We start from the raw sequence: 27,106 nt of genomic DNA, 5'->3' as shown, positions 1-27,106 counted from the left end.
AATCAAAATAGGGAGTGCCAACTAAAGGTGCTAACCCTCTGCATCTATCAAGACAACTGAAGCACTGGGCCAGTTAAATAGCACCTGACAACCAGCACAGGTGTAACACATACTAACTATTAGATGACACCAATCGGTGCTATACTGTACGTGCTAAAGTCCAACCTCAAAACATAAATGGAAAAACCAAAGCCTGTAACACTGTCCCCCTTAAGACAACAAATATGTCCTGTATTTTCCTAAGACAAGTTTGCTCACCACCAACAGAAAACAACTTCCACTTCACAACATGATCAACTTAAATGTGTCGCCTTCTCCAATGTAAACATGGAGTCCACTGGGTGTCAACAATTAAATGTAAGACAAAACACTATTGGCATTCTCTCAACCAGCTTCACCTGGAATGCTTTTCCAACAGTCTTGAAGGAGTTCCCACGTATGCTGATTACTTGTTGGCGGCTTTTCCTTCACTCTGCGGTCCAACTCATCCCAAACCATCTCAATTGGGTTGAGGTCGGGTGATTGTAAAAGCCAGGTCATCTGATGCAGCACTCCATCACTCTCCTTCTTGGTCAAATAGCACTTACACAGCCAGGAGGTGTGTTGGGTCATTGTCCTGTTGAAAAACAAATGATAGTCCCTCTAAGCGCAAACCAGCTGGGATGGCATATCGCTGCAGAATGCTGTGGTGGCCATGCTGGTTAAGTGTGCCTTGAATTCTAAATAAATCATGACCTTGTCACCAGCAAAGCACCATCACACCTCCTCTATGCTTCACTGTGGGAACCACACATGCAGAGATCATCTGTTTACCTACTCTGCGTCTCACAAAGACACGGCGGTTGGAACCAAAAATCTAAAATGTGGACTCATCAGACCAAAGGACAGATTTCCACCGGTCTAATGTCCATTGCTTGTGTTTCTTTGCCCAAGCAAGTCTGTTCTTCTTATTGGTGTCCTTTAGTAGTTTTTTTCACAGCAATTTGACCATGAAGGCCTGATTCACACAGTCTCCTCTGAACAGTTGCTGTTGAGATGTGTCTGTTACTTGAACTCTGTGAAGCATTTATTTGGGCTGAAATCTGAGGCTGGTAACTCTAATGAACTTATCCTCTGCAGCAGAGGTAACTCTGGGTCTTTCATTCCTGTGGCGGTCCTCATGAAAGCTAGTTTCATCATAGCGCTTGATGGTTTTTGCAACTGCACTTGTGTTTTTTTTTGCCATAATATGGACTTGGTCTTTTACCAAATAGGGTAAAATCTTCTGTATACCACCCATACTGTACCTTGTCACAACACAACTGATTGGCTCAAATGCATTAAGAAGGAAATAAATTCCACAAATTAACTTTTAACACGGCACACCTGTTATTTGAAATGCATTCCAGGTGACTATCTCATGAAGCTGGTTGAGAGAATGCCAAGAGTGTGCAAAGCTGTCATCAAGGCAAATGGTGTCTACTTTGAAGATTCTCAAATCTCAAATATATTTTGATTTTATAAAAATTTTTGGGTTACTATATGATTCCATATGTGTTATTTCATAGTTTTGATGTCTTCACTATTATTCTACAATGTAGAAAATAGTAAAAATAAAGAAAAATCCTTGAGTGAGTAGGTGTGTCCAAACTTTTGACTGCTACTGTATATATATAAATTATGTTCTTATTTATAGATGCCTAACTCTCACAAGTTGAAAAAAAACTATACTGAACGTGCAGTCAAAATAAATTGTGAGCCAGGGAAACACACTAGCTAAACGCAAAACACAAAACTTATTGACTGCCCATCCTTGAGACACAATCAGTAACCAAGTTGTCCTTACCACGGACACGTCTGATTTCAAGGGGAAACTCCTGCTATATCCGCAGTAACTTTCCTCCCGTGATTTTCCTCAGTGGAATTGCCTCAGGGAAACGAGTTGCAGTGCACATGATGGTTAAGTGAAACTGGTTGCCACTCTTGGCTTTGGGCAAAGGACCAACACAGTCCACCAGAACCCTGCTGAAATGTTTGTCAAAGCAGGAATAGGCTGCAAAGGTGCAACCGGCACAGCTTGGTTTGGTTTTCCCGTCCGCTGGCAAACAAGATTTACAGTAAGACACAACATCTTGTTTCAGACCAGTGTGGCGACTGAATCAGAATTAGTTGGGTAACATAGATAAGATCTTTTATTTGCATAATATGCTTATGTGAAATACTTGTCATTAGAATGTTTCCCTTTGGACTATAGGGTTGGAAGTTGCACTTTTCCCTTCTCAGCTAGGGAAAAGTCACTTGGGGCCCAGAGAGTGTAGAGGTCAGAATGGAACATTGTCTTCATATGTGAATGTATCTGTTAAACCATGTGAAGGGATGGCGTGATTAAGGGGGAACCAGTTAGTTGTCTCCACAATGTCTGTACGCCAGTCACTCCCTCCTTTTCCCATTGGGGGGAGGAGTATGGCAGTGTTTGGAACCATTGTATATCCCCTCTGATGTTGCACTTATCTTGAGATAGTATATGACCTAGAAGTCACTCCCCTTAGTGAGCTTGTCCAGGAGTGGGGAGAAGAGGGGGTTTCCTTGAGATGGGAGAATATAATTGTTGACAATTGAGTTATGCCTTGGATGAGGTAATGTTTTGATACTATGAAGTACCAGGAACGAGATTAGAACCTCGTCTTAGAGATCAAACTGAACAATAATTTATAGCTAATGCTATCTGGCTATGGGATACTCCTTTCTGAAGTAAAAGGCCCTTTGTGAAGTTTTCCTAAGATCTGTGGTTCGTCATGTAATTTGAGAGGGGTGTATCTTGGCTATAAAAGATCTTGGTATTCTTTTGTAGGCACTCTCAGAATTCATTATAGACACTGAATTGATCTGAGAGTCAAAGGGCGATTTTAAAGCTCACATATTATTAAAGATGACATTTAAGTATAACTCTGACTGGTGTGTGGTTTATAACTCTCCTCATTTGGTAATACAGGAAATTGCCACGACACCAGACCAGAAGAAGTTATGCACGATACGGTCATATGTCTTATTCAATCAAGTTTATTTTATATAGCCCTTCGTACATCAGCTAATATCTCGAAGTGCTGTACAGAAACCCAGCCTAAAACCCCAAACAGCAAGCAATGCAGGTGTAGAAGCACGGTGGCTGGGAAAAACTCCCTAGAAAGGCCAAAACCTAGGAAGAAACCTAGAGAGGAACCAGGCTATGAGGGGTGGCCAGTCCTCTTCTGGCTGTGCCGGGTGGAGATTATAACAGAACATGGCCAAGATGTTCAAAATGTTCATAAATGACCAGCATGGTCAAATAATAATCAGGAATAAATGTCAGTTGGCTTTTCATAGCCGATCATTAAGAGTTGAAAACAGCAGGTCTGGGACAGGTAGGGGTTCCATAACCGCAGGCAGAACAGTTGAAACTGGAATAGCAGCAAGGCCAGGTGGACTGGGGACAGCAAGGAGTCATCATGCCCGGTAGTCCTGACGCATGGTCCTAGGGCTCAGGTCCTCCGAGAGAGAGAAAGAAAGAGAGAAGGAGAGAATTAGAGAGAGCCAAGATTTTCAAAATGTTCATAAATGACAAGCATGGTCAAATAATAATCAGGAATAAATGTCAGTTTGGCTTTTCATAGCCGATCATTAAGAGTTGAAAGCAGCAGGTCTGGGACAGGTAGGGGTTCCATAACCGCAGGCAGAACAGTTGAAACTGGAACAGCAGCAAGGCCAGGTGGACTGGGGACAGCAAGGAGTCATCATGCCCGGTAGTCCTGACGTATGGTCCTAGGGCTCAGGTTCTCCGAGAGAGAGAAAGAAAGAGAGAAGGAGAGAATTAGAGAGAGCATACTTAAATTCACACAGGACACTGAATAAGACAGGAGAAATACTCCAGATATAACCAACTGACCCTAGCCCCCCGACACATAAACTACTGCAGCATAAATACTGGAGGCTGAGACAGGAGGGGTCAGGAGACACTGTGGCCCCATCCGATGATACCCCCGGACAGGGCCAAACAGGAAGGATATAACCCCACCCACTTTGCCAAAGCACAGCCCCCGCACCACTGAAGGGATATCTTCAACCACCAACTTACAATCCTGAGACAAGGCCGAGTATAGCCCACAAAGATCTCCACCACAGCACAAACCAAGGGGGGGCGCCAACCCAGACAGGAAGATCACGTCAGTAACTCAACCCACTCAAGTGACGCACCCCTCCTAGGGACGGCATGAAAGAGCACCAGTAAGCCAGTGACTCAGCCCCTGTAATAGGGTTAGAGGCAGAGAATCCCAGTGGAGAGATTGACCCCAAGATGGCCTGCCATACTACCATCGTGAGCCAACCTCAGTATCTCTTGTCGAAGCATACCTGGAACGACAATTGGAGATACACTGGGCCAGTTATCCTGCCCAGAAGTGGTGCGAGGTTGCCATATCCTAATTAGAACACCATCTCTGTCAAAGTAACCCACACAAACTTCATCAACTCCTCCTCTGGACATATCTCATCAAAAAGAGAGATATCAGCTGCTTCCTAGACATCGAAGTATCAACTCCAGGAACCCTTTCTTCCTTCAGCGGTCCTACAAACTCACTGACGTTTGGGGTTTTCAAAGGAGAGGTCAACTCAGGAGGTTTACTGAAATCAGGATCACCCATAAACGTCTCGGACAGATCAACCATGGTGGGATCGCTGACATCCTCTTCAACACTTGACTTGCTCCTGGTGACTTTTCTAGACAGAGCATGTGTAACGGCACACGCTGGGAACCCTCTAGGGTACTGATAACCCATCAGGTTCCTCTACTCTAGGTTCCTTACAAGTTGCAGGATTTGGCACAACCTTCCCTCTAGCCAAATTGTTTCCCAAAATGAATGATGCCCCCTTCACCGGTTGGCTAGGCCAACGGAACCAGAAATAACATCAGACTCGAGTTCCACGTTATACAAAGGAACTTCCATGCAACCCATTTCCATGCCTTGTACTAACACACTGTAACCAGTTGCTGAAGTGTCAGACAAAGGCAAAACATCCTCCAAAATGAAGGACCGGTCTGCCCCAGTGTCTCGCAGTATCTTCACCGGCTGCTTAATAGCATTGCCACTCTGCAGAGACACAAACCCGTCCGAAACAAAGGGTTCATACACATCCAAAATGTTGTTTAGGACATACCCCAATCCCAACCAGAGACTTAATGGGCCGTAATGCTCACACAAGATGAGGCTGCACGCTCATCTTGTTAAGCCCTGTGCTCCAATTCTTCATTTATGTTGATCCAATCTCTCCTCGCGTTCTCTTTCCTTGTGCCCGAGCTCTAATTTCTGTTGTTCAAGCTCACATTTTTGTTGCTCCAACTTTGCCTTTAGTTCTAACTCCGTTTGTTGCACGTCTACGGGACGTACTTTGCTACCGGTAGCGCCCTATTCATCAGCCTCTCTCCCTGGAAGGATTTCTTCCTCCACTAAAGCAGTACCGATGAACGCTTTAACTACAGCTTTTGGATCGCCAGATGCCACCTTAATGTCATAATGCTTTGAAATGACGAGCAGATTCGCCTTTGTACATTGACAGCATCTAGCATCTCCCATGTAAGGTTTTCCACAATTGCTTCCAACTTAAAATCCATGGCTTTATTTTTTATTTTATTAGCCTGTGTGTTTATGCAACTTTCCCAATCGTATAACCCCTCAAGGTGAATGTCAGTGACAGAAACTCTACCACAAAAGTGTATTTTGAACACTCAAATATCTGGGCACAGCAGAGCTTCCGAGTAGGTGACTAGAGCGACTACCATACTCATGGGACACAAGATCCCGGACGAGCCACCATTTTGTTACCTTCCCCCTTTTGTTTGAGCGACATTTTAGATTTTCTTGCTGCGGAATATGAATGTATGCACAAGCAGCATGTGTTTGTGTTCATCAGTCTGTGTGTGTGTTTGTGCGTCTCTGTGAAGTTAGCGCTTCATTCATTAACACACCCTTAACCTAGGTCAGTTGGTCCACGGCCGATCTGTCTGTCCATGTCTCAGGATCTGAGCTGCAGCTAATCAGCTCTCTGTCCTCTGGTATTGTCTCCTGGGGGGCCGTTCAATCCTGCCTCTACAATGTTAGCGCTCTGCAAATTGTTGACTCTCATAAACGCATCACTTCCTCTCAGTTTCTGATGGCTGCATTTGTAACCTGGCAGCTCATGTCCACACTCACTTTACTCACGCAGTCGATAAACACAACACACAGTCCAAGTCAACATTCACTCCCGTCAGCTAGTAATAATAAGGTGTACCGGTAACATTTGGAGACTTCCATGACGGTTTATGATATCTTTATATTATTTTGTGATACACACGATATGAACAGATCTCTCTCTAGATTGATTAATAACATAGCTAAGCTTATGAGGCATAAGAGACATCCATACATGCATTCATAGATAATGACAGCAGTAATAGTCAGAATGCGTTGTGCTGGGAAGAACAGCGTGATTTGATTGGTCCCCCCGGTGAGTGTAGCTGGGTGCAGAGTGGCTCGGTCAGTGTTGATTGGTTCTCGGGAGAGCCTGCTGTGACTGGTCCTGGGGAGAGTGTTTTCTGTTTCAGTGGGGCGCTGTCCGGTAGCTGTGCGCGTGTGTGTGTGTGTTCAGCCTGTCTGGGAGCTAAAGGAGCTCTTCCCAGCCCAGCGAGCATCCACCCACTCACAGCTGCTCCCCTCCAACACTGTGTGTATTTGTGTGTGTTTTTGTCTGTGTTTGTCAGCGTGCGTCTGTGTAACTGTGTCTGCGTGTGTGTCCATATTTGTCCATTATTTTGTGTGTTTCATATCTCAGTGGATTAAGTCAGTCAGTCAGTCAGTGTATGAGTCTCTTTATCAAAGCTCTGCATACCTGTCCAGACGTTCTGTCCTATTATGACTGCTTCTCCCTGGAGTCTCTGTTTGAAGGTCTCAGCTATAAGCCTGCTGGCTTCTGCTGCTGCCTCAGACACAACTTTACTTTCAGACCGAACAGAACTAACTTCAGCCACTTGTTGGTATCGCTGTTGGCCTGTTTCGTGTGTGTTGTGTTTGTCCATTGATAGGCTGATGATGATCAAAAGGTCTATTCTATCCTCTGCTCCTGTGTGTGTGTGTGTTTGTGTGTGTGTGTGTGTGTGTCCAGATGGCCCTGTGATCTGGAGGATGCTGACCTACCCCCCCACACGGAGAGCACTCCTGGTGGGATGTGGACTACAGATGTTCCAACAGCTCTCTGGGATCAACACCGTCATGTGAGTACACAGCCTTTAGTATCTTGGTGGCCTTAGCGGCCCCTGCACATTGACTATGGTACTGGCACTGATCTGTATATACTTGCATTCTCGTGTTTCTTTATCGTATCTTCGTATTCCTTGTGTTTTCTTTCTGCACTGTTGGGAAAGAGCTCGCAAGTAAACATTTCACTGTACTGTTTTACGCCTGTGGTGTCCTGTACACATGGCGAATAACTTTGAAACTTGAAACTTGTTGGTTCGATTTTCCACGTGAAGGAGATTTTTCTTATTTAACTCTGCATGTTGGGAAAGAGCAAGTCAGCATTTTACTGTAAGGTCTACACTTGTTGTACTTGGCGCATGTGATTTTGATTTGATTTGATTTTGTGGGTGAGGCCCTGTTTATAGACTAGCGTCCTGTCCAGGGGATGTACTTGTACATCCAGCTGCCTCACGCTACAGAAACAGGAGATCTGCTCCGGCTCCTATGCGCCGTTTCGGCTCCCACAAACCAAGGCTCTTGTGCAAGTTCGGTGGACTAACATGCCTGAGCTACAGCTCAGTGAGGTAACATGGTTTTGATTAAGCCACATTCATATTTACAAGATCAACACTGTCATTGCGAGTGATACGGTAACCTTTAGCTTAGTGGGCTTACACGCCCCTCCGACTCATGTCGAATACCAGTTCAGAGGTCCAGTCAACACTTCGACAATTACATGCAGGATCATGTGCTGTAAAGGACATAGTTCACAGTGCCACACCTGTGTGATTGATAAGCGACCTTGCCTGAAGAAAATTGACAAGTGACCGTGGTAACCTACATTATACAATTTTTGGGGTGTATCAAATGGTTTTCTTTCACATAACACCCCCCCTTTTTCTATTGCCGTTAAAGCTTCGTGCACTTTTATGCACTTTTCAGGGTCAATCGCTCGCTGAATTTCCTTTGTGCCTGTAAGGTGCTAAACCATTGAATCTTTATTTCCATCTCAAGTGAGATTGCATCGTCTAGCTTTCTCTCATCCCCCTGAGCTCAAGCATATTCTGGGCATTGTAAACAATCTTGCAATATGTGCTGTTGCTAAGCAACCGTCCGAGGTGAGAGGAATAGGACGAGTGGGTGTGCGTGGGTGTCGGTTTGGTTCGGTGTGCGTGTGTGCGCGCTAGCGTGTGTTTGTGTGTGCGTACGTGCGTGTGGGTGGGTGATAACCAAGGTTTTACGTTTGTGTGTGTACGCGTGTGTGTGTGGGTCTGTTAAGGTAGCTTGCGTGTGTTTTGGTCCGTTGCTGTATTTACCTCTCCCTCTGGTAATTTGTAAAGCCACAGGTGGTGGCAGAGACAGCCGAGTGACAACAAATCAGGTTGATGGGTTGTCTGTCTCAGTGGGATCCGACGTGGGGCACATGCCTATGTGTCACTCCTTCCTCACCAGCCCCAGCCCCAGCCCCAGCCCCAGCCCCAGCCCCAGCCCCAGCCCCAGCCCCAGCCCCAGCCCCAGCCCCAGCCCCAGCCCCAGCCCCAGCCCCAGCCCAGATAGGTTCAATGGTTCAGGGCAGTCACACAGAGACACTCACTGTTTCCCTGCCCAGCCCAAGATTGTCTCAGCTGCCTAAGGAGTATATGGAGAGACAGTCGCTCATCCTTTGTCCTGTCTGTGTCACTCACCCGTCCTCTGCCCAGCCCTCAAATGAGACATCGTGATTCCTCTTCCTAAGATGCTTTGGAAGAGTTTCATTTGGTATGAATCCTGTCACTCACTCTGAGTACCTCTTTCTTCGTTCAGACCCTGTCGTGAAGAGATGACTCTAAATGCTGTTGCACATTCCGCCCAACACCCCAGCTTCGATTCCTCTCGGACTCTCTCGTAGACACAAGCATGCACGTATGCACAGTACACACAGACGTTGTTGTGAACTGAACTCAGAGTGCTGTTGGATTGACGATGTGTTGATCCATATCTCTCAAGAACTAAAGGTCTCCCGGGACATGTGCTGATTGGATGGCAGTTTGAGATATTGATTTGTTTGCGATACGTTTGTGGTTCCTTGCAGGCCTCTCTCTCTCTCTCTTTCTCTCTCTCTCTCTGGCTCTGCCCGTCTGTCTGTCTGTCACTGTGAGCCACAATGAGGAAAAATGATGAACTAGCCTGTCTTGTCAGTGAGGATGTCCTCTTCTTATTAGATCTGGAATCATAACGATTAGCCACATTATCCGGCACGTAAAGGTCACTGTAAGAGAGAGAGAGGGAGGTAAAGAAGGAGGGAGCGAGTTGGAGGGAGGTAGAGAGAGGCAGGCAGGCAGACAAGACAGACAGAATAGAGAGTGAGGTGATTAAGAAATTGACAGAGAGAGAGGGGGAGATAAAGGGAAAGAGAGAATTAATGAGAGAATGAGGGGCCGAGAGGGAAGGTCATCTGTCTGTTTCTCCTCTGCCAGCAGTTAAGCCTGAGAGTACAGCGAGAGCCTACTAATCCTGTCTGGCAGACTAGCAGAGGCCACAGGTGTTGTTGATCCATCCATAATAGACAATGTCTATTAGTGACGATGTCACTGAACATTGGGCATGTTTTACTCTGGTCTCAACATGATGCTCATGTCCACAGATAACCTGATTACTTACAGTATATGTCAAAGTTTGTATTTAGTAAGAAATGCCACAGCATATCCTACTATAAAATTATACATTATTTGGAATTAACCAGCATAGGGTAACCTTTCAAATGATGTTGTTTATGTCTTCATCTTTTGGTTTTGTCATATTTTAGTGTATCATTTAGTTTTGACGTGTGAATGTTTGTTTACGTGGGGCAGTTGGCAGACACAGATGGTCAGCTGTAGAAATGTAATCTTGGAGATGTTGAGACATGCCAATTAACTAGTGACTCAGCTGGGCAGCCTGGGAGGAGAGCTGTAAAGGTCCAGTCGTGTGTGTGTGTGTGTGTGTGTGTGTGTGTGTGTGTGTGTGTGTGTGTGTGTGTGTGTGTGTGTGTGTGTGTGTGTGTGTGTGTGTGTGTGTGTGTGTGTGTGTGTGTGTGTGTGTGTGTGTGTGTGTGTGTGTGTGTGCCTGTGTCTGTCTCTATGTGTGTCACCCTTGTATTGCCCTTGATGACTGATGACAGTCTGTTGTGTATTTCTTATAGTCGGTAAGCAGCTTTTAGACTATCGTAGTAGAAAGGCCTCATGCCGCTTATGCAGATCACGTAGCTGTGTGTAATTAGCCTATGGTAATATTATTCTGTCTAATCACACACACACACACACACACACACCCACAGAGCCTCCTCATTGGGTTAATCCACAGCAACCTGTTATTTAGACGTGCTAATTGTCCTTTTATAGTCTACTCTAAGTGTGTCAAAGTTGATGTTGTTGTGGTGTGTGTTACTGTTGCTGTTGTAGTTCATTTCAGAGACTGTTATGACTTTGTTGTGGTGGTGGTCTTTTTTTTTTTGACCGTCTGATCCACCTTTCCAGGAAAAACTCTGGACCCTAGTTGTTATCGTTTTTTTTTTTTTTTTAGAGGTGTGTAGGCGTCACCGTGTTGTTGGTATAGTTGAAACAGGGTTGAGCGGTATGGGTTCTCTATGTTAAGGAAACTCTGTCTCTGTGTGCCTCTGCGTTCAGCAGCATTAGACGTGAGTGTGATAATGCATTCATCTCCTTTCAAGAGAGAAATAGGCCAGTTCCCAGGGGAGACATTTCTCTCTCTCTCGCTCTCTCTCTCTCTCTCTTGCTCTCTCTCTCTCTCTCTCTCTCTATCTCTCTGTCTCACTCTCTTTCTCTCTCTCTCTCTCTCTCCCTCTCTCTCTCTCTCTCTCTCTCTCTCTCTCTCTCTCTCTCTCTCTCTCTGTCTCTGCTCTTAGGCCCCTGTGCTTTCTATCTCTCTTGTTTCTCTCTCTCCCTTCCCTCCTCCCTCTCTTTAATTGATATGATTACGTTATTGTTACCTGGTTAGTGTGCTGTCTGTGAGTATCAATGTGTTTAAATGATTTTGCCATTGAACCCACAGTCATGAGTGGTTATTGGTTAGGGATATGATATGGCCCTCTGACTCCTCGCATCTCACACACACACACACACACACACACACACACACACACACACACACACACACACACACACACACACACACACACACACACACACACACACACACACACACACACACACACACACACACACACTCACACACACTGCTGCTTTAGCATACACTATGTATTCAACTGCATTACCAAGACACTACACTACACACACACACTACCCACTGTATTTGTAAATACGGTCATGCGTGACATAGCAGTAACACATTCATTATCTATACTGTATATCATATTGTGTGCATATCAGGCTATTACTATGGATACTACCTATACTATTTTTATTATCATTAGTATTTTTTAAACTCTTATTATTGATATTGATTACTGTACTGCAATGTTGTGGGAGCTAGCACACAAGCATTTTGCAGAACTTTTTATACCTGCTGTAAACAGTGTATGTGACAAATAAAATGTTATTTGAGTTGGCACACACCCACACACACACATACACAAACACACACTCCTCGTGTCACATTGAGGCTGCCAATGCATCCATCCGCTTTAACGATCAGGCCATCATGACCTTTCCAGACAATATCATATTGTTTGTCTTTAGGTCAGCTAGCAGCGTAGCCAGCTTTAAAGGAGCTCTGATAGGGTAGGTATTGTTCCCTGGGACCTTAGACCCCCCCAAGTATCTATCTCTGCCTGCGTCCCAAATAGCACCCTATTCCATATATATATTGCACTACTTTTGACCAGAGCCCTATCAGCCCTGGTAAAAAGTAGTGCGCTATATAGGAAATAGGGTGTCATTTGGCACGCAATCTCTATCTCCTGGGAGGGAGTGGGCTTTTCAGCTTGCTCTCTCTTTCCCTCTTTAATCCTTTTCAATCGGGTGCATATTCAATGAAGCTCCAGTGATGCATTTGTAAATGTCAGCCGTAAGTGAACAATTTATGTCCCTCTCACCTTTTCGAGTGAAATGGGCTGGAGCAAGGCAGGTAGTCAGAGAGAGGTGAGAGGGGAGCAGAGGGACGAGGAGGATGAAGAGAGGGAGGAGGAGGAGAGGCGGTAGAATTTATTGTACAGGACTTCTGGCCATGTGATTGACTCCAGGTCACACACAGACACATACAGTCCCACTCCTCTCTTTCCTTTATTCCTTTCATCCACCTATCTCTCTTTTGCCCATGTACCCAAGCTTCAGAGGTGAGTGCACACAAACGTATCTCTTTCAGACACCACTTCCACCCTTCTCTCTCCGCCTGTCCATTCCATTCCTCATACTTCCCCTCATCACCCTCTTTCCCCTCCTCAACGTTCTCGTCCTCCCCTCTCTCTGACATCTTTGTTGCCACCTTGTCGGAGTGTCGGAGTGGAGAGAGGAGACATGTGTGAGGCGGATCTACGGCAAAGCATAGGCAGTGGAGTGCAGGTCCCACTTTCAGAACAGGGGTTCTGAAGGCCATTTCACACCTTCTGCCTGCTCCTCTCACATCACATACAGCCACTGGCACAATCTGAAATGGAACCCTATGCCCTATATAGTGCACTACTTTTGATCGGAGCCGATAGTGAATAGGGTGCCATTTCGGACACAGCCACTCTGTTATATAACCTCCATCTTGGATCTGTGCATCATCTTGGAGAAGGTCAAGGGGTCAGTGTAGGTGACACACTGGGATCTTGTCAAAGTTGCTGTTGTTGTTGCGTTTTTGTGTATTTACACAATCACCAGTCTACCATGTCACCTTCTGTGTTTTGGTTTTCAAGAGCCAGCTTGTGTCAAACCCAGTCAAAGTCAGCCAACGTTTGTCTCGACTTCTTACTTCACATCTCAAGTAGGAGTTGAGTGTTTCTTGTTTTTGTAAGGATTTGTTTGTCTCTCCACTGTGAAGTTCCTATTCAGTGCCCCCTCTTACACTGAGAGAATGTAATCATAATAGTCACAGCGTAACATCTTCGAAAAAGCGTTACAGCAGTTGTTGCCGCACAATTTTGAGCATAAGCACCATAGCTAACATAGTGTAAGACTTGATCATTACACTTGATGACTCTCACTCAGTCGCTCTCCTCCTCCGTTTCAGCCTCTCTACCTCTCTCGTCTCTTCTCCATCTTCCCGTCTTTCTCTTGGCTGTATGGTATCTTGTGGTGTCTTGCACTATTGACATTCTAGAGTTTCAGACTTTCAGACCAATATACGGAACAGTCCTGTGTATTTGTCCCTATCCTACCCTTGGCCTAAGTGATCCCCACAGACCTCAGATGTACAGGGCTATAGATGGGTGTAGAAGGGAGTGCGTTTGTGGGGTGCGGAAGGTGCGTGCGTGTGTGCGGTGCGGAAGAGTGTATTAGAGGGTTAAACATGGCATATCGCTGACCTATTGCTAGATATCACTTATTAAAGATGGTGGTTACCATGGTGAATGGAACTGGCTTCCAGATAACTTTTTTTTTCTTCTCCTCCCATACTGAGAACAAGAATTCTCTCCTCTTTTCTTTATTCCCTCTCTCTCTCTCTCTTTCTCTCTCTTTCTCCCTTCTTACCAATGTTTTTTACCCACATAGATAGGAAGCAAAATAAGGGTGGGCTTTTACTGGCACACGAAGATCTGCATGAAGTCTGACTGTGTCGGTCATGATATTTTGTCCGCCAGTTATTGTCATGCAAAAGACTACGCTAACATAAACAAGTAAACACATTTAGCAGGGCTCCCGAGTGGCGCAGCAGTCTAAGGCACTGCATTTCAGTGCTAGAGGTGTCACTACAGACCCTGGTTCGATTCCAGGCTGTATCACAACCGGCTGTGATTGGGAGTCCCATAGGGCGGCGCACAATTGGCCCAGCGTCGTCCGGGTTAGGGTTTGGCCGGGCTAGGACGCCCTTGTAAATAAGAATTTGTTCTTAACTGACTTGCCTAGTTACATTTAAAAAAATTAATCTCAAGGCCTCCACACAAACAAGCTGCTAATGCTGCCGTTGGAACATCTACATTTAAAAAAAAGTCTAATAAATCAATTGAATATACACCATCACAGTGCATCTTTTATTTATTTTAGGAAGTTCCGTCTAAAGAAACATGATGATATGAAGAAAAGGTATTTCAGAAGAACAGAATATGAGTTGTCCTACTGTATGTTATCTGTCTATGAGCCATGCCATAAACTGTAGGCTTGTTCATTTAGCAGAGAAGATATGCTCATAAATCCCTTGTCATTATTTTATATTATATGATTTTATAGTAAGAAGAATATAACTGAACTTAGCTGAATAAAATAGAAAGGATATTTTTTCCCATTCCAGAGCGAGAGTCCGCATATGAAGTGGCTATTTTGAGCGTAAAAGTGATCATTTGAAACAGGTCCTATATGCTAGATTTAGAGTTATTTGGCAACTTGAGTTATGAATGATACAAACCATAGAATGCCTTAGAAATCAAAACATATATGGGCTGCACAATGCGACTTTAGGCTATTGATGATTTGAGAAAGTCACAAAAAAAGCTTGCGCTCTGTTCCTTGCCGCAGGCTGCACACGCTGTTCTCTCATCAAGTGATCATATTTTCACCCATCAGACTATTCTCAATTTAATATTATCTTTAATAATATGTCAAATTTGTTTTTCAATTTAGAATGACTCATTATCAAATGGGCAGGAACAGGGGCAAGATAAAAAAATTAATTGAATCCGTATATTCTCGAATAGTGAATAGGGGCCGGTTCCTTTCGTTTATGTCACGTAGGCTACTCTGGTTATTTTTCCGCACGACAGGTGATATTCCGCCCAAACTCTGTATGCCATGGGCTCTCCATCGACCCAGTGCTTCATTGGGGAAAGCGAAATCTGTTCGGGAACATCGATAGAAACATGTTTTCACAATGAAACATGGGCTATTTCATTAAACTGTTGACAGCCCCTATCTGCACACTGGAGAAAGGAATGAAGGAGAGAGGGGAGGAGCTATAATATGCATATGGTTGTTTTGAATTAACCCGTTGTTGAACTTCTTTCTTCACAGTGAGGTGAGTTTCAAAAGCACATACTGTTTTTATGATACGTGTTTGATGTGATTTTAGATTGCATTCGCATGGATGTCAGAGTGTTTAGATGGACAACAGAGCCCTGAGTATGAGACCATTAGGACCTGATAGAGGGACAGTAGAGTCCTGAGTCCTAGGCCATTAGGACCTGATTATCATTAGTGAGTTGGGTACTACTAACATATTAATTTAACCTTTATTTAACTAGGCAAGTCAGTTAAGAACAAATTCTTATTTACAATGACGGCCTAGGAACAGTGCATACACCGTGCATAAGAAGAGATTACCCTGATTCAACGGTCACGTAGATTCAACGGTCATGAATACAGTCTGGGTGCTTTAGTTGTGTTGGATTAATAGTTTGGGCTGCAGAGCTTCAGACTTCTCGTCCGCTCCGGTCGTCATACATATCATTTTAATATTGTTTTTATATACGACGGCTTTATTGAGTGTCTGAGACCTTCCAGACATGACAAATGACAACTGTACTGCCAGCTGTGTCCAGTTCAGAGTAGTTACCCCGGTCTAAAATGTATTACATTTAATAACAAATTGAACACAGACATTTCAATTAGCACAGGCTCTTATCTACAATCTACAGTATAATCGCGATTTGCCCATCTCACCACCTGTAGAATGTTTTTGCGGGCAGTGTAATTTATATAATTGGACAGTGAGCTCCCCGAGAGTCCAAGAATGAGCCCGCATCCTCATCGTTAACAGGGACTGGGGAAGGTTCATTCTTCCCTCTGCAAGTGGCCTGGCAGGGGGGTCTCACCCACAAGAATAAATCTGTTTTATTCCACATTTCTGGAGTGGAGTCGGAGCCTAAAGATACACACACTATGGCTGTTTGAAACTATGATTTTTAACTGGCACCATGTGGTTACCACCCAATGGTCTGTATTATGGCAGTATTTGGATGCTGTGCTGGAAGTGCTTCAAAGTACACTTATGTAGTATTTACAGCACTCTATGTAGCTGGTTACATCATGTTTGTTGTGGATGTGGTGTGGTGGGGATGCTATGTTCTGTCAGAGCACAGGGTATCTGGCTGGGCTGGTTAAATGTGAGCTGTGCTTCCTTTCCGGCTGGCCTTGCTGCTTCTTAATCAATCTGATTCAAACCTGAGATGGCGCTTAGAGAGCCTCTACTGCAGAGAGATTTTACACCCGCTGCTACTACAAACCACTTATCAGTCATACTGTGTGTGTGTGTGTGGGCAGATGCATACTGAGATTGAAAGCCTCTGCGAGGCGAGACAGAAATCAGGCGGCTTTGTTGCCTTCCGCCCAACATGTTGTTACATCGCTGCATGTGGCTATTGCCAGTGCTATGGGCTCAGTTTCTTTCAAAGGCTTTGCTTGATTTTTCTATTTATTGACCATGTATGTGGTGCTCATGACCCCTTACACCTGTACTTTAACTCTGAAGTATTGAACTTAGACTCAAGTTGAGAAACATGCTGGCTGACTTAACTAAAGGAACGATTTATGCAAATAGGCAATCGGTAGGAGTGTTTTGTTTTGAAAAAGAGTAGACGGGTGCAGATGCTTTTCAAGAGATTGAAAAACAAAATGCTAATTCACTGCTCCCTGCAGAGAGCGAGTGAAAAAGTGAGGGAGCGAGAGAGAAAGCGAGGGAATGTCTTTTATTTTTTAACTTTTGAATGAATGTTCTCCTCTCTCGTCTTTTTTGGTGAGAATCGTTGCGTTGCGTTCCCGAGTGTCTGTATTTTCTCATTTAACCTGGAGAGTAAGTGTTTTTCTACAGAGGCTGGGGTGCTGCCTTGTGAAGCAGGGAGAGAGTTGATCAGAGAGGGGTGTCGTTTCCCTTATCCACTGATATATGGTTCGATATTTCTTCAGCCACTGTAGGGGAATCAAGATCTGTGGAAACTTCTACCTTGAGCCGCTCTCTGGATGTCTACAAGTTTTACAGGACTAGGATCTTCCTCCACCGTCTATATCACCTGGTCCCCTGCAAATGAAGCATGTCAAGGAGAGAATGTTTAGAGGCCCTGTCTGTCGAGCTTGATGAGGTGTAATTTTCCTAAGTGAACCAGAGTTCAGCAGCATCCAGGCAGAAAGGTGGCACTTTAATTAGACAGTGACACCAGAGTGTTTGTGTCGCAAATGGCACGATATTCCCTACATAGTGCACTACCTTTGTCCAGAGCCCTATGAAGTAGTGCACTATTTAGGGATTTGGGTGCCATTTGGGACACAGAGGGATACAAGAGCGAATGGGGTGGATGGGATTGGGACTCGGCTCATTGTGTCTATTTCGGGTTGATTGCTTTACCGGTGGTTGATTGGTGGCCACTCAACTCAAGAACATAATGGAGTGTACCTCTTCTCTATGGAGAGAATCATTAGCACACGGTGATCTGTCTCTTTCAATCTGTTTCCTACTTGTATCTCGCTCTCCCAAGCTTTATTGGCATGAGAGGGACAATCCAATGCAATACAACATACAATCGTAATGACCTTTTGGGTTTCCTGTCCTGTCCTCAATAGTCTGTAGATGGCCATTCCAGAAGGACATTACTACCTGGCTGTTCTTTCCAGCCTGGCCAGATAGTGGCCACCACCCTATTGTCTTTGTGCATCAACATGGCGTCCAGCTAGTGTCTTTATATGGTAGCCATGTGGCGATTGATGATGACCATATCCTGTCCTCTGTGTGCAGGTACTGCGGCACCACCCTAGAGATACGTTATATCTCTGTGCCAAATTCTCTCTCTTTCTCTATGGTTCTGTTGACTGATGAAACACCCTCTTCTCTATGTACAGGTACTACGGCGCCACCATCCTGCAGATGTCGGGAGTGCGGGATGACAAGCTGGCCATCTGGTTGGCCGGGGTCACAGCCTTCACCAACTTTCTGTTCACCCTCCTGGGGGTGTGGCTAGTGGAGAGGGTTGGCCGCAGGAAACTCACACTGGGGAGCATCATCGGTAAGGGTCAGAGGGTCAGGGTAAAGATAAATGTATGGATTCTGATGATTCAGAGACACATTTAGTCTGTGTGAATTGATGGCACATTGGATCACAGTATACGTTTCACAGTTAGTTCCACAGATAGATTTGAATGGAATTACATGGACTACGTGAAATTACAGTATTACATGAACTTGTAATACATGTAACTAAACAGACAGTAGTAGTAACCCATATTATGTCTAAAGCAGTACACTGTTTGGTTAGACTGTATGTGTTTTCTCCTAGGGACATGTCTGAGTTTGTCTCTGCTGGCCATTGGGTTTCTGCTGTCTGCCCAACACACCCCTCCTGTCACCCTCCACCCCACTGACCCGTCAATGGTCAACTCCACCTGCAACAAACACCTGTGAGTACTCCCTACTCTACTACTGTATTATACTGTACTCTATCTGTACTGTAGTCTACTGTCCAACACAATACTGAGTATTCCGTACTATTCTGAATATAAGGGTTAAATTTCATGTTATGGGGGGCCTCCCGAGTGACGCAGGGGTCTAAGGCACTGCATCGCAGTGCTTGAGGTGTCACTACAGACCCGAGGTTGATCTCAGCCTGTAACACAACCGTCTGTGACCAGGAGTCCCATAGGGTGGCGCACAATTGGCCCAGCGTCGTCCGGGTTAAGGGAGGGTTTGGCCGGGGGGGGGGCTTTACTTGGTTCATCATGCTCTAGCGACTCCTTGTGGCAGGCCGGGCACCTGCAGGCTGACTTCGGTCGTCAGTTGATTGGTGTTTCCTCACATTGGGGCAGCTGGCTTCCGGGTTAAGCGGGTGGGTGTTAAAGGAGGACGCATGACTCAACCTTCGCCTCTCCCGAGCCGGTTGGGGAGTTGCAGCGATGAGACAAGATCGTAATTGGATATGACGAAATTGGGGAGAAAAAGGGGGGTAAAAAAGAAAAAAAAAATTCTGAAGGTAACATTGACATATGTACATCACTTTATTGTTAAGTGCAGGGGTAAAAAAAAAATCTCAATATGAACCTGAGCCACCATGAATTGAAACATGGTCACTAATGAGGGTGTTCTTTATTGGAAGCCTCTCCAACAAAATCCAGGTAGAATCAGGAATTCCCCAGGGCAGCTGTTTAGGCCCCTTTCTTTTTTTAAATCTTTACTAATGACATGCTACTGGCTTTGAGTAAAGCCAGTGTGTCTATGTATGCGGATGACTCAACACTATACACAACCATAGCGACCACAAATGACAGCAACGCTGAATGGCTGGCAAGGAATATGTTAGTCCTAAATATTTCAAAAACTTAAAGCATTGTATTTGGGACAAATCATTCACTAAACCCTAAACCTCAACTAAATCTTGTAATGAATAATGTGGAAATTGAGCGAGTTGAGGAGACTAAATTGCTTGGAGTAACCCTGGATTGTAAACATATTGATACAACAGTAGCTAGGATGGGGAGAAGTCTGTCTATATTAAAGCACTGCTCTGCATTCTTAACAGCATTATCGACAATGCAGGTCCTACAGGCCCAAGTTTTGTCGCACCTGGACTGCTGTTCAGTCAGTGGTTGGCTCAGTATGGCTGGCCCTTGGATGTACACAGAGAACTAACATTAATAATATACATGCCAATCTCACCTGGCTCAAAGTGGAGGAGAGATTGACTTCATCACTACTTGTATTTGTGAGAGGTATTGACATGTTGAATGCACCAATGCATACCACACAAGACATGCCACCAGAGGTCTCTTTACTGTCCCTAATTCCAGAACAGACTATGGGAGGCGCACAGTATTACATGGAACTCTATTCCACATCAAGTAACTCATGCAAGCAGTAAAATTAGACAAGAAAACAGGTTAAAAATACACCTGATGGAAAAAACGGGGACTGTGAAGCAACACAAACATAGACACATGCATACAAACACATGATAACATATGTACTATACACACACGTTATAGATATGTGGTAGAAGAGTAGGGGCATGATGGCACACACTTAATATGTTGCAGAATCTCTTATAAATGTATTGTAATGTTTTTAAAATGTATAACTGCCTTTGTTTTTCTGGACTCCTAAATACAAACACAACTGAACATTTTACAGGACCAATACAGTGTGTGGGTTTGTTTCTTAATACATTTTCCTGTTCTTCCATCTAGCACTAAATTAATGTTATTATGCGATCTAATTCTACATGCTGTACATGTTTCTGAACACTTACCTAGCAGATTATTCCAATCTCTCTCGGAGTGTTTTTTTATTCTACCAGGGGTTCATTTTAACTGCAGCAACAGATTCCATTAGCGACAGTGCAACAGGGGTTGGGTCTCTGTTCATAGAAATTATGGAGATAGATAGATAGATAGAGTGAACGAGAGAGAGAAAGAGACCCTGTCTGCCTTCTGAAAGACTGTGCCACTCTCTGTCCTAATTTACACACCGGCATGTAGACTGAGTGTACAAAACAGGAACACCTGCTCTTTCCATGACATAGACTGACCAGGTGAATCCAGGTGAAAGCTACGATCCCTTATTGATGTTACACTTCAATCAGTGTTGATGAAGGGGGGGACACAAGTTAAAGAATCATTTTTAAGCCTTGAGCCAACTGTGACATGGACTGTGTGTGTGTCACATTCAGAAGGTGAATGGGCAAGACAAAATATTTACAGTGTCTTCAGAAAGTATTCAGACCCTTTGACTTTTTCCACATTTTGTTACGTTACGGCCTTATTCTAAAATTGTTTAAATAGTTTTTCCCCTCATATATCTACACACAATACCCCACACTGATAAAGCAAAAACAGTTTTTTCAAATTTTTTGCTTATTTATTAAAAACAAAAAATGGAAATATCACATTTACATAAGTATTCAGACCCTTTACTCAGTACTTTGTTGAAGCACCTTTGGCAGAGATTACAGCATTGAGTCTTCTTGGGTATGATGCTACAAGCTTGGCACACGACACCACTTCCGTGGCCTGCTCTTAAATGCTAGTAAAACGAAATGCATGCTCTTCAACCGATCGATGCCCGCACCCACCCATCCGATTAGCATCACTACTCTGGACGGTTCTGACTTAGAATATGTGGGAAACTATAAATACCTAGGTGTCTGGCTAGACTGTAAACTCTGCTTCCAGAATCATATTAAGTATCTCCAATCCAAAATAAAATCTTCCTATTTCGCAACATAGCCTCCTTCACTCATGCTGCCAAACATACCCCCGTAAAACTGACTATCCTACCGATCCTTGACTTCGGCGATGTCATTTACAAAATAGCCTCCAACACTCTACTCAGCAAATTGGATGCAGTCTATCACAGTGCCATCCGTTTTGTCATCAAAGCCCCATATATTACCCACCACTGCGACCTGTATGCTCTCGTTGGCTGGTCCTCGCTACATATTCGTTGCCAAACCCACTGGCTCCAGGTCATCTATAAGTCTTTTCTAGGTAAAGCCATAGCAGCACCCACCCAGAGCACGCGCTCCAGCAAGTATATTTCACTGGTCATCCCCAAAGCCAACACCTCTTTGGCCACCTTTCCTTCCAGTTCTCTGCTGCCAATAAATGGAACAAATTGCAAAATCACTGAAGTTGGAGACTTACATCTCCCTCACTAACTTTAAGCATCAGCTGTCAGAGTAGCTTACCGATCGCTGCAACTGTACACAGCCCATCTGTAAATAGCCCATCCAACCAACTACCTACCTCATCCCATATTTGTTTTTGTTTTTCTGCTCTTTTGCACACCAGTATTTCTACTTGCACATCCTCATCTGCACATCTATCACTCCAGTGTTTAATTGCTAAATTGTAATTACTTCGCCACTATGGCCTATTTATTGCCTTACCTCCTTACTTCATTTGCACAAACTGTTTACAGATTTTTGTATTGTGTTATTGACTGTACGTTTGTTTATCCCATGTGTAACTCTGTGTTGTTGTTTTTGTCTCACTGCTTAGCTTTATCTTGGCCAGGTAGCAGTTGTAAATGAGAACTTGTTCTCAACTGGCCTACCTGGTTAAATAAAGGTGAAATCTCTGCAGATCCTCCCCAGCTCTCAGGTTGGATGTGGAGCGTTGCTGACAGCTATTTTCAGGTATCTCCAGAGATGTTCGATCGGGTTCAAGTCCGGGCTCTGGCTGGGCCAATCAAGGACATTCAGAGACTTGTCCCGAAGCCACTCCTGCGTTGTCTTGGCTGTGTGCTTAGGGTCATTGTCCTGTTGGAAGGTGTACCTTCACCCCGGTATGAGGTCCTGAGTGCTCTGCAGCAGGTGTTCATCAAGGATATCTCTGTACTTTGCTCCGTTCATCTTTCCCTCAATCCTAACTAGTCTCCAAGTCCCTGCCGCTGAAAAACATCCCCACAGCATGGTGCTGCCACCATGCCTCACCGTAGGGATGGTGCCAGATTTCCTCCAGACGTGACACTTGGCATTCAGGCTAAAGAGTTCAATATCGGTTTCATCAGACCAAAGAATTTTGTTTAGGTGCCTTTTGGCAAGCTCCAAGCGGGCTGTCATCTTCCTTTTACTGAGGAGTGGCTTACGTCTGGCCACTCTTCCATAAAGGCATGATTGGCAGAGTGCTGCTGGAAGGTTCTCCCATCTCCACAGAGGAACTCTAGAGCTCTGTCAGAGTGACCATTGGGTTCTTGGTCACCTCTCTGACCAAGGCCCTTCTCCCTCGAATGCTCAGTTTTACCGGGCGACCAGCTCTAGGAAGAGGTGGATCCAAACTTCTTCCATTTAAGAATGATGGAGGCCACTGTGTTGTTGGGAACTATCAATGCTGCAGACATTTCACAGCCCCAGAGCTGTGCCTAGACAGAATCCTGTCTCGGAGCTCTACAGAAAATTAATTAATGGCTTGGTTTCTGCTCTGACATGCACTGTCAACTGTGGGATCTTATATAGACAGGTGTGCGCCTTTCCAAATCATGTACAATCAATTGAATTTACCACAGGTGGACTCCTATCAGGTTGTAGAAACATCTCAAGGATGATCAATGGAAACAGGATGCATCTGAGCTCAATTTCGAGTCACATAGCAAAGGGCCTGAATAGTTATGTAAATAATGTATGTTTTTTAAAAAAAATTAATAAATTAGCAAACTTTCTTAAAACCTTTTTTCACTTTGTCATTATGGGGTGTTGTGTGTAGATTGCTGAGGATTTTTTTTTTGTTTTCATCCATTTTAGAATAAGGCTGTAACGTAACAAAATGTGGAAAAAGTAAATGGGTCTGAATACTTTCCGAATGCACCATAAGCGCCTTGGAACGGGGTATGGTAGGAGGTGCCAGGCACAGTGTCTCAAGAACTGCAACCCTGCTGGGGTTTTCACATTCAACAGTTTCCCGTGTGTATCAAGAATGATTCACCAACCAAAGGACATCCAGCCAACTTGACACAACAGTGGGAGGCATTGGAGTCAACATGGACCAGCATCCCAGTCGAATGCTTTCGATACCTTGTAAAGTCCATGCCCTGACGAATTGAGGTTGTTCTAAGGGCAAAATGGGGTGAAACTCAATATTAGGAAGGTGTTCCTAATGTTTTGAACGCTCAGTGTATATTTACCTGCACTCTCTCGTCACTCACAGCTGCAACAAACAAGACAGACTCATTTAAGACAGACTTGTCTTTAATGCAGGTGGAATGCTGTTCTGTCATTAGAGCTACTCTCTCTGTGAATGAACACACTCTCTGAAATGGGTCTGCCCGATGCTCGCCGCACTACATTCCCACTCATGCACGCACGTGGATGCCCAAACACACACATAAATACATGCACACACATAGATTATTCTCAAGTTATCAGAGTAAAGAGCTAAAGATAGCATCTTCTCCATTCACAGAGAGGAAATGTGTTCCGTTATACCTCCTTGATCTTGTCTCTGTTTGTGACATCTCTGTCCAATCCTCCTCTGTGATCCCAGGCTGTGTGAGCCGTGTATGCTGGACCCGGCGTGTGGCTTCTGTTACCGTGAGAACAGCACGGCTCTGTTCGCCTCATCCTGTGTACCTGTCAATACAGCCTCCACAGAGAAGGCAGCCTGGGGCAGGTGAGCTACAGGAGGCACTAAGGGGAGGGAGAGAGTGTGTGTTTGTGCAGGGGGCAGGTGAGTCATAGAATGCGCTCTGTGTGTGGGTTTATTTGATGTGCGTTTGTGAAGGGGATGGAGGGGGTTAGTAAGATGGAGTTGAATAAGAGGCCTTGAAGAAGGCTTGAGAAGTGGTTCTTCTATAATTCTGTACTCACAGTACCCCTCCATCCATAACATAGCTACTGTTACTACAATACAATAACTGTCTTGTACCATGTTATTCTAGGTGTTCCAACTCGACCCAGCTGAGAGTCCATACGTACTGGGCCTATAACTACTGTCCCACCTCCTACTCCTGGGTGGTCCTACTGGGTCTTGTTCTCTATCTGGCCTTCTTCGCCCCAGGTGAGAGAGACAACTCTGATCTATGTAGAGATTCAATTTAAGTTGTGTTTCACTTTCACTGTGGGGCAACTACTAACTAAAGAATTGCAGAATTAGAAAATGTGATATCTCCTTTCAAGTTTGGCGTTAACCATGCATTGATGTCATTTGGGATACTTGCTCAAAGGTTTGATTTGTGTGCTTACTGTGTGCAAGTCTCGATTCAGCATTGTTTGCATACTGAGGGGTAGTTACTGTACTGTAGAGCTATCGTATGCCCTGTGTCATCCCTCTCCTTCCAGGTATGGGTCCGATGCCGTGGACAATCAACTCTGAAATTTATCCCCTGTGGGCCCGGAGCACAGGGAACGCCTGTTCAGCTGGAGTCAACTGGACGTTTAACTTCCTGGTCTCCCTCACCTTCCTCCATGTGGCTCAGAACCTCACCTACTACGGTAACACAGACACATCTTCCTCCACGTGGCCCAGTCCCTCACCTACTACGGTACAGACCAGCTAATCACGGATCAATAACCCCCTTACAGGACATCCTCGATCAATCAACCTGAACAGCAGGCCTGCTTTTACTGCAGGATCTGACCTTTGTTGGACATTTGATTAGTCTAGAGAGACTTGAGGTATCTTATGATAGGCTCAATGTGTAATGAATATAGTTTTATCGTGTTTGATTACTTGCTGTCATTTAATAATGTGCAGTAGATACTGGATAGTGTTTGACAGAATTGTACACTGTTGCAGACTAGAACTGAACTCTGCTGTCAGTACAGGAAAACCTCTGGGCCCTTCCTGGTCAAGTCACATACGGTAGTTAGGGAAAAACTGTAGGCCCTAATAATGACTGACAGACGATGTGTTGTTGATTGTGTATTTGATGTGATTGTTATTTCCCAGGAGCGTTTTTCCTTTACTCCGGCCTGGCTCTGCTGGGGTCCTTCTTCATCTACGGCTGTCTGCCTGAGACTAAGGGCCGGAGGCTGGAGGAGATTGAGTCCCTGTTCGACAACAAGCTGTGCTCCTGCGGGGCCACGGACTCTGACGAGGACCGGCAGGTGGAGTACATCAGGGTGAAGGGGAGCAACTACCACCTCTCTGACAACGATGCCTCCGACGTGGAGTAGCCCTAGCCTGTGTGCCAGTCTGTTTGTGCGTTCATGCCAACTCACTGTCACTCATTGTCACTCATTGTCATGCCAAATAATGGCTTGATGATGACAGCCATGGAGTTGGCAAGAGCACAACAGATCTAGTTTGTAACTTTGGCCCTGGATATTGTCCCTGTTCTCATCCCAGAAAGTGTGTATCAAGTGACTCAGTGTTGATTTAGGATCAGTTTATCCTTTTAGATCATAGTAAATAATATTACATGGACAGGAAGCTTGATACATGTACATACAGGCCCTGATCTGCATCCTCCCAGAGTCCTGTTCTCTGGTTTGCCTCACAGTCACGTCGGTTACATTGCTCCATCTTTTTCACGGACAGGGTAGCTATTTATAACACGTGAGTTACTTACACATTTGATTTTGCCTATTTAATGTTGTAGATACATCTATAGTTTGACGAGAATCCTCTTTTTGATTTAAAAACCATCACGTGAATAGTATTAAGCATACATTACATTCGTATTTATCCTCAGCATTTAGACATCTATTTTACTGTTCATCTGTCGCATTATGATGGATTTCCATATACGTGAGGCAGACCAACTACGATTAACAAAACTATTGCTGTTTTTTTCTCACATAAAACCATATGATTAGAGATAGAACCTCTTCACAACAAAACCTTATTGTAGGAGGCCAAACGTCCACCAAAAGTGTTAAATTCAGAGCGAGGGGTTGTAATATATAGTGTTGATACCAGTATGCCTTTCTATATGAAACACAACTCAGTACAATATTGTCTCAGCTTGTCTGTAGCGTCACACATGGGGTGTCAAGACACTAGTAATACACCTGGGCTCTACGTCCCAAACGGCACCCTATTCCCTATAGAGTGCACTACTTTTAACTAGAGCCGTATGGGCCTTGGTCAAAAGTAGTGCACTATAAAGGGAACAGCATGCCATTTGGGATGTAGCCTGCTCTCCATCTGATGATGAAGTTCGGTCTTGCTTTGCAGTTTGTTTTAATCATGTTGGTTGTAAAAGCTACAGTAGCACATGACCTGTCTCTGTTTTCTCATTTGTAAACCTATGAATTATTATGTTATTTATTCCAATGTATTTTACCCATGATGTCGGTGCCTGTACTGAAGTGAAATGTATGAAGGAGTTGACTATATGGCCAGCCAGCGTGATGATAGCCTTTTTTTTTTCTTTTTCAGAAGTTGCACAAATGT

At 44.5% G+C, this 27,106-nt stretch overlaps 1 protein-coding gene across 1 annotated transcript in view; it reads left to right on the top strand.

Moving 5' to 3' along the window:
- Positions 1–25,895, top strand: part of LOC120032236 (proton myo-inositol cotransporter-like) — a 65,735-nt gene extending 39,840 nt beyond the window's left edge. The window contains exons 4-10 of the mRNA XM_038978231.1: positions 7,153–7,261; positions 18,128–18,291; positions 18,562–18,682; positions 24,254–24,379; positions 24,648–24,766; positions 25,048–25,200; positions 25,658–25,895. Of these exons, the coding sequence (XP_038834159.1) occupies positions 7,153–7,261; positions 18,128–18,291; positions 18,562–18,682; positions 24,254–24,379; positions 24,648–24,766; positions 25,048–25,200; positions 25,658–25,884 (1,019 nt within the window). The 3' untranslated portion in view covers positions 25,885–25,895. The remainder of the gene's footprint in view (positions 1–7,152; positions 7,262–18,127; positions 18,292–18,561; positions 18,683–24,253; positions 24,380–24,647; positions 24,767–25,047; positions 25,201–25,657) is intronic.
- Positions 25,896–27,106: the final 1,211 nt, after the last annotated feature.

This window comes from Salvelinus namaycush, chromosome 38 (assembly GCF_016432855.1).
Source record: "Salvelinus namaycush isolate Seneca chromosome 38, SaNama_1.0, whole genome shotgun sequence".
Lineage (NCBI taxonomy): Eukaryota > Metazoa > Chordata > Actinopteri > Salmoniformes > Salmonidae > Salvelinus > Salvelinus namaycush.
The sequence above is the reverse complement of the archived record's forward strand: the minus strand, read 5'-3'. Positions and strand labels throughout refer to the sequence as shown.